The 10,700-nt window shown below is 43.9% G+C and overlaps 2 protein-coding genes across 2 annotated transcripts; one reads left to right on the top strand and one right to left on the bottom strand.

Annotated features, from left to right (window-relative positions):
• Nucleotides 1–4,316: 4,316 nt before the first annotated feature.
• On the top strand, nucleotides 4,317–5,853 carry LOC125206190 (proline-, glutamic acid- and leucine-rich protein 1-like). Its single transcript, XM_048105478.1, has 3 exons — nucleotides 4,317–5,057; nucleotides 5,144–5,490; nucleotides 5,667–5,853. Exons 1-3 carry the CDS (start codon nucleotides 4,317–4,319, stop codon nucleotides 5,851–5,853), a joined length of 1,275 nt encoding a protein of 424 aa, XP_047961435.1.
• Nucleotides 5,854–9,840: 3,987 nt separating this feature from the next.
• LOC125206191 lies at nucleotides 9,841–10,152 on the bottom strand. Its single transcript, XM_048105479.1, has one exon. It carries the CDS (start codon nucleotides 10,150–10,152, stop codon nucleotides 9,841–9,843), a length of 312 nt encoding a protein of 103 aa, XP_047961436.1.
• Nucleotides 10,153–10,700: the final 548 nt, after the last annotated feature.

Consider the following 10,700-nt stretch of genomic DNA (forward strand, 5'->3'; position numbering starts at 1 on the left):
GCTAAATTAACAAACACTAGGGTCCTGATTCAACTGGCTGATAGGTCTTGCATAAATCCTGAAGGGGTGTTGGAAAATGTACTCATAAAAGTGCATGATTTTCGTTATCCTGCCGATTTCTATGTGATAAAAATGAGTGAACCCGAAGCTAGGGAGTCTAGTGGGATACTTTTGGGCATGCCCTTTTTAAGGACAACGAAAACCATTGTTGATATGGCCGAGGGGACAATATGCATAGATTTTCATGGGGAAAAATTTACTTTCAGCATTGATGAAACCATGAAAAAACACATTGACTCTGAAAATTTATGCTATGTTGATGTGATTGACCCCCTAGTCCAAGAGTATCTTGAGGCTGAGTTATTGCAGGAGAAAATGCAAGCGTTAGAGGTTTATGAACAGGCCGACGTAGAAGCTACAGCATGGTGTGGACTGATCAGTAGCCAAGGGCTTACTGATGAGGAAGTTGAGGAAGCTATTAAAAAGTTCTGTATGAAACCTGAGTTCGCTGGGAACGCAAGTGCCAAGCTACCGGCCAGCACAGACGATACCCTAGAAGAAGAATCAGAAAAGAATGGAGGCGCAGAAAATCCATTACCCTCAAAAACTCTCCCACCACAAGACGAATTAAAAAAGCTTCCAGCCAACCTGAAGTATGCCTACCTTGGAGAAGCATATTCACTCCCTGTTATCAACAGTGAACTAACGGAGGAGCAGGAGGCAAGGCTACTGGCTGTGCTGAGCAAAAATAAGAAAGCCATTGGATGGAGTCTGACGAACCTAGTGGGAATAAGTCCGGATGTATGTATGCATCATATCAGGTTGGAAGATAAGGCCAAGGCACATCGGGATCCACAGAGAAAGTTAAACCCCAACATGCGAGAGGAGGTCCTGAAGGAAATATTGAAGCTATTATCACTAGGGATAATCTACTCAGTCCCTGATAGTGAATGGATCAGCCCAGTCCACATGGTCCCCCAAAAGTCCGGTTTCCAGATGGTAAAGAATGAAAAGAATGTACTAGTGCCCACCCGGTTGGTCACTGGATGGCGGATGTGCATAGACTACCGAAAATTGAATGCCGCCACAAGGAAGGACCACTTCTGCTTTTTGGATGGATACAGTGGATACTTCTAGATCTACGTGGAAAGACCAGGATAAGACGACGTTCACCTGCCCGTTTGGAAATTATGCATATAGGTGAATGTTGTTGGGGCTTTGTAACGCCCAAGGAACATTCCAACGATGCATGATGAGCATTTTCTCGGATTTAATTGAAGACTGCATCGAAATCTTCATGGGCGATGTCACCGTCTACGAAGATTCATTCGACTCATGTCTGCGACATTTGGACGTGGTATTAGAAAGATGCCAAGAGAAAAACCTAGTCTTGAACTTTGAAAAGTGCCACTTTATGGTCAGGGAAGGCATAGTATTGGGCCATGTGATGTCAAAAACAGCAATCCAGGTTGACCAGGCGAAGTTGGAAGTTATATCCAAAAGATTTTGCCAAGATTGCCCAGCCTCTCACCAGAAGGAGATTAGAGGTTTTCTGGGGCACGCGTGCGTTTATCGAAGGTTCATCAAAGATTTTGCCAAGGTTTCCCAACCTCTTACTCTCCTCCAGAATGATGTGGAATTCATTTTCGACGCCAATTGTGAAGCAGCTGTTAAACTCCTCAAGGAAAAGTTGGTGACAGCCCCCATTATCCGCGCTCCTGACTGGGATCACCCCTTTGAAGTGATGTATGACGCAAGTGATTACGCAGTAGGAGCTGTACTGGGCCAGAAGATCGATGGGAAAAGGTACGTGATCTTCTACGCGTCAAAGACACTCAACCAAGCGCAGAAAAACTATGACACCACCGAAAAAGAAATGTTGGCAATGGTGTACTTGTTTGAAAAGTTTCGGCAATATTTGCTGGGGTCGAAGGTCATCGTCTATACTGACCATGCGGCGATAAAGTACCTGATAACAAAAAAGGAGTCAAAACCCAGACTGATCAGATGGGTACTCCTGCTGCAAGAATTTGACTGGGATGTTGAAGACAAGCGGGGGATCGAAAACAAGGTAGCAGATCATCTGAGTAGGATCGTGCAAGAAGGATGTAGTGAGAATGTACAAGACAAGTTCCCCGAGGAACATTTGTGCGAAGTGGTCTTCTCGGCCAGAAGGATCGATTGGAAACAGTGATGAAGCTTACTGGCCGGGAAGCAACAACAAAAGGAAAGGAAAAAGTTGGGCAAGAGCCATGGTTCGCAGACCTAGCGAACTATTTAGTTACAAGAGATCTCCTAAAGGTGCCAAGTGTTATGAAGGCCAGAGGTTGAAGATCAAAAGTGAAACAAAATACTAATTTTGGGACGACCCGTATTTGTGGAAAATAGGAGCCGATCAAGTTATAAGGAGGTGTGTTCTTGACTGTGAGCAAAAGGATGTATTGACACACTGCCACTCTTGGCATGTGGAGGGCACTTCGGACCAAGGAAGACTGCAAGGAAGGTGTAGGACAACGGATTCTACTGGCCAACTTTGAACAGGGATGTATACGAGTTTTGCAAGAGATGAAATGCCACAAGTCCCAGTGATCGTGTGTGAAGTGTTTGACGTCTGGGGCATGGATTTCATGGGTCCATTTCCATCATCCTATGGAAACTCCTACATCCCGGTGGCAGTCGACTACGTATAAATATGGATCGAAGCTAAGGCCACAAGCACCTGTGAATCCAAAGAGGTTGCTAAGTTCCTCAAGAGTCATATATTCAGCCAATTCGGAGTGCCGAGGGCGATCATATCCGATCAAGGAACTCATTTTTGCAATCGTGCTATTGAAGCCTCGATGAAGAAGTACGGGGTCCATCACCGACTATCTAGTCCCTACCACCCGCAAGCTAACGGACAAGCTGAGATCTCTAACAGAGAGATAAAGAGCATCCTGGAGAAGACAGTCAACCTTTCTAGGAAGGATTGGAGCGCGAGGTTGGAAGATGTTCTATGGGCATACCGAACAGCCTACAAGACACCAATAGGGATGTCCCTGTACCGTATTGTTTTCGGAAAGATGTATCACTTACCAGTGGAAATTGAACACCGAGCATACTGGGCAGTTCAACTAGTTAACATGGATGCTAGAGCCTGTGAAGAGGAATGGAAGCTGCAGCTACAGGAGCTGGAGGAACTCAGATTGAAGTCTTTCGACTCAGCCATGTTGTACAAAGAAAAGACTAAATTATGGCATGACAAAAATCTTAGGACCAAGGATCTCCAAGTTGGCCAGAAAGTACTACTCTTCCAGTCGAGACTGAAGCTAATGCCTGGGAAGCTCAAATCAAAGTGGACAAGACCTTACATCATAACCGCACTTCGTTCTAATGGAGCGGTCGAGATTTCAAGGAGTGCTCCTAACTCTGAACCTTTTTGTCATAAATGGTCATAGGTTGAAAGTATTTAGGGAAAATACAGAGATGTGTGTAGTGGAAGAAATTCCACTAAACCCTAATGTCGCTTAACTGATCAGTAGGATAGGGATTTAGAGTTCCACCTGGTCAGTTTCTTTTACGTACGATTTGCATGTACTGACTGGGTAGAATTTCAAATTGCCTAAGTAATAGTGTAAATATTGTAAATACGTGGTAGTTAAAATTATCATATTAAGTAAGTAGTAAAATTTTAGGAAAAAAACGAAAATATTTTCTGGAACTTAAATTTTATTCGGGGGACTGCACTGACCAAGACAGTTTCCAAATTGATGCAACCCCGAAAATATATTTAAGCGTCCTTTTTACTTTGTTTCCATACTTAGTAATTTTAAGGAGAAAATTGTGAATTATGGGGAGAATTTTAATTTTGAATTGGATGTCTCGAGTGCAGCTTTGCACGCGTAGGCTGCGACTGAGTGGGCGCCTCAGATAGTGAGGTGACAGACGTCATCCAATCAACTGCGAGAATCTCCAACCGCCTTCCATGCGAAGCATCGCGACCTGGATACCATCTACCATCGGTTGAAACCCTCAATTGCCCTCACCACTACATTAACCCTCCAACCGCCTACCTCCTTCACTTTTATAAACCCTACCTGCAATCTCTCACCCTCTTGAGACAAACCCTTGCCGATCACACAGAAGCCACCCAGAAATCCTCCCCATTCACCACAAGAACACCGGCCCCGACCAAAAACATCACCATGGGAAAAAAGAAACAAGCCCAAAAACAAGTTACCGAAAAACCTCCATTAACCTTTCGAGAAGCGCCAGCGGAAACACAACCAACTGTTCCACCACAACCACCGCAGACGTCGACCGCTCAAGCACCACCAATGGTCTCCATCGACGCTCTGACGACGTATTTCCGACAGACAAACCCTAACATAGATTTGGGAGCAGCGTTGGCTGGCCTGAGTCTACTCGGAGGCGGAGCACCGGTAATACCCATCCCTACTCCGGGACTTCCACCCGTCATAGTTCTTCCACCCACCGTCCCTACTTCATCAACCCCCACAATAATCGAACCCTCTCCACAAGAAACCGCACAACCGGAAACATCAGGAGCCTCTCCTACGCTACAACCGATCTTACCATTAGACGTAAGTCCCATCTCGGCTTACCAAGATCCAGGAACAGGGGAAGAAGAAGCCACCGGAGTGGAGAATGCAGAGGAAGAAATTTCCAACAAGGCTGCAAGCAGGGGAGAAGGGGAGATCATAGAGGAGACGCCCTTGAAAGAAACTGTGGAGGAACGGGAGATGAGGGAAGAAAAAGAGCTGAACGAAACGGCCAGGAAACAAGGCCTCATGAATGACGAAGAATTCCAGTCGCTGATTGATGGAGTGACGTGGAGAGAGGAGATCACTGCCGAGATGGCTGAGGCTCTAGACCTCGCATCTAAGGCAGTAGGAAATGAAAGCGCACAGGAACCAACCGAGGAACCGGAGGAGAAGCCCGCCCAAGCAATAGATGAGATGGTAACTGAGAAGGTGGTAGAAACAGGCCCTGATGTGCCAGAGTACCAGCCAGAAGTAGAGGCGGGCAGCGAACAACAGAAAGAAAAGGAACCCGAAGTTCCAACTGACGAACTGGAGGAAGCAAAACCCCAACACCCCAAATAATCAAACCAAAGGCAATTAAAAGGAAGTTAGTATTGAAGGACGACCCAAGGGCTCCGAGGCAGAAACCAACACGGATATCACAAAGGTGCCTGGGAAGCGGGGTGATTGGGAAGGCAGGAGGCAACACTGCGTCTAGTGCAGTAGAGATATCAAGTGAGGATGAGAAAGACGCTTCTACAAAAACTGAGGAGGAGTCCTTACCGGCTGATGACCAGAAAGACATCCCAACAGAAACAGAGGTGGTGCCACCTACCCCAACTGACCAGGAAGGGAGAACCTCTCCACAAACAAAGGACGACATTGCCGAGATGGCTGAGGATCTGGACCTCACATCCAAGGCAGTAGAAGACAAAGCACCAGAGGAAGAGGAACCCCCAACAAGACCGTGGAGGCCGAGACTACTGCCCAAGAAAAGCCTTCGGCGTCCACCAAGAAGCAGCCAGAGGGTAATACTGAGAAGGACTTGTACCTGCGAGAGAGAAAAAGAAAGGGGAAGGCCCATGTGAAACCAAAGCACAGCAGCAAGAAGCCTCGCATAGCCAATACATGAGTGGTGATCAGAGAGCCGGAGAGGAGAGATCAACCACGATGGAGGGATATTAGCGACGACGACTACGTCTCGAGTGAAGAATTTGAATCGAAGAGCGATGTTTCCTTTGAGGATGAAGAGTTCCAGGAGCACCAACTGCCTAAGAACTATCGTGAGCTCATCCACCCTCCAGTGGAGAGAATAGAGTACCAGCCGTGAGAAGTCGAGCTGGATGATGATCTGATGGAGGACATGAAACACTATAACACCAAAAAGATTCAGGATTCCTTTGATGAAAAGGAGGAAATCAGTAGATCAAATGCGGCAAGGTACTCCACTTTCCCTCTCTTGATGAGCTAGCCACTCGTGAGCCATTTAAGTCGTGTATACATGCGTTGGGGTTTGATTAGTTGCTGGAGAATGGAGATCCCACAATACCCATGAGATTGGCGAAGGAGTTGTTCACCACATTTAGGTTTCAAGTCACAACTGACCTGGATGAGGTGTCTATTACATTCCGGGTGTTTGGGAGAGAAGTGAGCATGAGACTGATAGAGTGGACAGTTAGGCTGGGGATGTGTACACTGGAGGAGGCCATAGGGTCAAAATGGAGGAGTAGGGAGAGGGGAGTCCCTCAGAGACATGTAGAATTTGACCCCCAGGCAGCTTGGGAAGAGATGACCCATCCAGCTGCTGGGCAGTTTACGTCTACCTTATCCCGCTCCACTCATTTCAACAACCCCATCATGCGCTTTGTCCAACTCTATCTGGATTACAACCTGCTGGGACAGACTAACTCTACCGTCCGAACCTCCATGAATAAATTGTACCTTCTGTGGTGCGTGAGAAGCGGAAGAAGAGTACACCTGGGGTTCTGGACCGCTTACCAATGCCACCTGATCGCCACCCACCCACCCAGGAACTTGTCTCTCTGTAATATCATAGGGGCATCCGTGCGAAACAACATAACCACAATAGAGACAGAAAGCCTATCACCGATGATGATGGTGGAGCCTCCTTGCTTGTTTGATATCCTCTTCTTTACCCGCACCAACACAATTTATATCAGGTAAGGAGTCCCGCGTTTTTACGCCATAGGGAAAACCGCAATCCCTGCGGGAAGGGTACTGGCTGGGTAAGGAATGCAAGCTCAGGACCAGAGGCAAGCAAACCTGGAGAGGGTTGTGGCGGAGTTGGCAGCTGAAAACAGGGAAGCACGGGCTGAGTTAGCAAAGTTGGCAGATGTAATGGGAACATACTCAAGGAGATGGAAAGGAACAGGAAGAGCAGCGAGGCCGGGACGAGTGGCCAAGCTAGTAGAAGGAATGAACCAGGTGAATCGGCTGAGAATGAGGAAGAAGACGAAGAGTATGACGGAGAAGGAAGTGAGCAACCGGAGGAAGCACCAGAAGAAGCACCAGCACCTAGCCCTGCTCAGAGGAGGAGCAGGAGGAACAAATGACCACCCACCTTACTGACCAGTTAGCTTTTCTTTTATTTTTATGTTCCTTTTTAATTTTTGTATTTTTTGTAAATTTTTGTTTTATGTGTTTAGTTAACATTCTCATGCTTAGCCTATTGCATAGTCTAAGTGTGAGAAGTTTTTTAAATGTATGTATATATGTTTAATTTTTTTTCATGTGTTTAGTTAATATTCTCCCACTTAGCCTATTGCATAGTCTAAGTGTGAGAAGTTTTTAAATTATAGTATGTGTTTTCTGTGTTGTTTTCTTTTTGTCATACTAGCCATCTTCTTTTCCACTTCACAGCCCGTTCCTGAGGGCAGACACGAGTGAAGTGGGAAGGGGGAGACAATGGCCAGTATGACACACTTGTTATGTGTTAGATTTTTAGGATTATGTGTTAGCTTTTCCTTAGGAGTTTTTGTTCTTAGGTTTACTTAGGACAGTTTTTTTTAGGTTAAGTGTTGAATGAACGGGCTTAAAACTCAATTGTTTCGAACTGACGGTGAGGGAAATTGATGGAAATAAAGCATGCTAAAAAATGGAAACAACCCCTCCCAGTAGATCCTAGTCAGTATAGAGGATGCAAGTATGAGAGAAAAAGCCCAACCTTAGAGCCACACACGAAAGCTCTCTTAAATGGTGAGTTAGAAGCCTAAAAGTGGAACTACTTTCCGCAAAATATATAAAACAAGAAGAGTGGCTGCCATATGATGTCTAGGGTAAAGTGACCGCATGTAGCAAAATCCTAAGGGCAATAGGAAACCCCCCCTGAAAAAAAAAATCACTTCCCTTAAAACCCTTTTTTTCTAGCCCCTCTCCTTTAAATTATGGATCTGATGTGTGGAGTTGAAAATCTGAGTTTATCCATGGAGTTTGTATTCATCTGAATTTTATGCATATTTGTTGAAGAAGACAACATCACAATCCACCTTTTCTAGGACCACTTTACTTTTCAGCCACCTTTTGCTTTTGTCCTTTCACTTTTGTCAGATTTTCTGCAGATATGTCAGCGCACCATCCAGTTCGTTAAGATATTCACCCCAGCTTTTGTTTAACCACTTTTAGTAAACTCTCAATTTTCACATGCACTCCAGCAGAATATATTTCCTCTCATATGTACCAGCTTACCCAGATATCAGATAACCTTACCAGTCAGTAGAGTCTAAGTCCACCTTTAGTTTTTGTCTAGGTAGAATCTCAACCCAAGCGTGATAGCTAACCAACCATTCCATTCCAGAGTGTCACCACAATCTAGAGCTACAACCATCGTTCCTCGTGGGATTTGACCCTTACTCTCACTCCACTAGCCAGTAGAAATGGGTTGAGGAGATTTCTTGATACCGGGTTTTTAGGTCTTCGATCCAGCGACACGACTAGGTTAGGAGTCACCTCCAGATCAGTTGAATACAACACAACCCGAGACCTAACACACCCTTTCCGATACATCAAGTACTTGAAGGGGATAGCTGAGCACGGGCTCATATTTGAGAAACACAATCACATGGAGATGCATGGATTTACTGATGCCGACTGGGCAGGGAACCCGAACGACAGGAAGTCAACCGTGAGAAATTTTACCTTTGTCGGAAGTAACCTTGTTCCGTGGAGGAGCAAGAAACAGAAAATGGTGGCACTCTCTAGTGTAGAGGCAGAATTTAGAGGAATTAGAAGTGGGTTGGCAGAGATATTATGGCTTAGGAAACTCATGTACGAGTTAGATCTTCGCCCAGTCCAACCGTGTAGACTCTTTTGTGATAACAAGGCGGCAATCAACATCTCGGAAAATCCAGTACAGCATGATCGAACCAAACATGTGGAAGTGGATAGGCACTTCACGAAGGAAAACATCGAAGCAAAGATAGTTGAGATGTCATATGTCAAATCCGAAGATCAACTGGCGGACATTCTGACAAAGGCGGTGAACTCAAAATCGTTTCAAGAAGTACTAAGCAAGTTAAGTATCGGGAATCCCGTGACTTAACTTGAGGGAGAGTGTTGGAAAGAAATCACGCGAGATCAGGAGCGCAATATATGGAATCAAATCATACCATAAATGAAATGCAAATAAATGTACATTAGGTTTACCATACATAGAGATAACCTAGTCTATATAACTTCTAATCTTTTGTACATTTTTCAGTGAATAAGAATGAATCATTCACCGATTTCTAACAGGTTTGACCAATCAAAACTAGTTTAACTCGTGAATGACGGCATTCATGTAGCATTGACTCTGGCATTAACCTAGTAGGAATCTCTTCATGGACTAATTCATAGCATACATAAGATATGAATCAATTCATTATCGAATGCTCTGTCCTCACATCTTGTAGTTCGGTGGAGCTCAATCTGGCAGCATTTTGATACAAAGAGAATGAATCATTTTATTTTTGGAGACTGACTTGCCTAAATTGAAAGCACTATAAGGTCATATCTCATTTTTTGAGAATAGGTATTCGTTTTAACTTAACCGTTTACAATTTTGCACAAGATTTATGTATAATTCTTTTATACAGTAGTTTTTATTTGTGTAAATTCTCTTTATTTCGGCTTGAATTGTATGACAACTAGCAAATTCTATTAACAGGGGATACCAATTTAATTCCAGTATGAATGGAAAATAAAGTGGAAGCAAGTAAAAAGGCTGTAATTGAGTGGTACACAATTCAGACAAGGAATTACATAATTGAATAAACACACAATTATAAAACCATTTCCCTGTAATAGATCGATAGAAATTTCAAGTATCGCCAATCAAATTGTTGATCCGGACAGCTCCATCAAGGATCCGAACAACCTTGGTGCAGAACAAGTCAATCAAGGCGACGACGCCACTCCAAAGACGACGGAAGAAGTTGTCCCCGGCGGAGATCGGATAGTCGGACATCGGAAGGAGATAGGCCCGCGCCGCTTGTTTGACAAGGCGGTTTCGGATGCAGACGTCGGATCCGGGCCGGGTTGCCTTGAGCGGCGGGAGCAGATCTCTCAGAGAGCTGTAAGTGTGGGAGGCGCCTTTTAGCGGCAGCAACTCCAGATCGGCGGAGGTTGACATCGTCTTCCACCGCCGCAGATGACGGCGGTTTGGGGATATTAACGGCTGTGTTGTCTATGCGTGTGTATTTTGTATACTTAGTTTCCACCCATTTTTGACTATTTAGCCTGTAAAAAATATGAATTATTTTTATATTAGTCTATTTATAAAAATATACTCCTTTTGTCCTATCCAAATAGATCATTTAAGTATGATAGAAAATGAAAAAAGTAGTTGAAATTGTGTAGTGAATTGTGAGATCCATAAATAATAAAGGAAAAAGAAGGAAAAAAAGACTTTCATAAATGGATATGGATCATTTCTATAGGATGATGTACAAAAGAAAATATGACCTATTTCTATTAGACGGAAGGAGTATAAAATTTTCAATTTTAGAATAGTTAAACAACACAATAATTTTATATATCATTTTATTTATAATTTATACTATTATAATACTACATTATATATCATTTTTACTTTTATAACCTTACTAATTGTATATTAAAATTTAAAATCAAATATTTATATTTTTTTCAGGAAAGAAAGTATAAATTATTGCATAATAA

The sequence above is a fragment of the Salvia hispanica genome, chromosome 2, assembly GCF_023119035.1.
Source record: "Salvia hispanica cultivar TCC Black 2014 chromosome 2, UniMelb_Shisp_WGS_1.0, whole genome shotgun sequence".
NCBI classification, from domain to species: Eukaryota; Viridiplantae; Streptophyta; class Magnoliopsida; order Lamiales; family Lamiaceae; genus Salvia; species Salvia hispanica.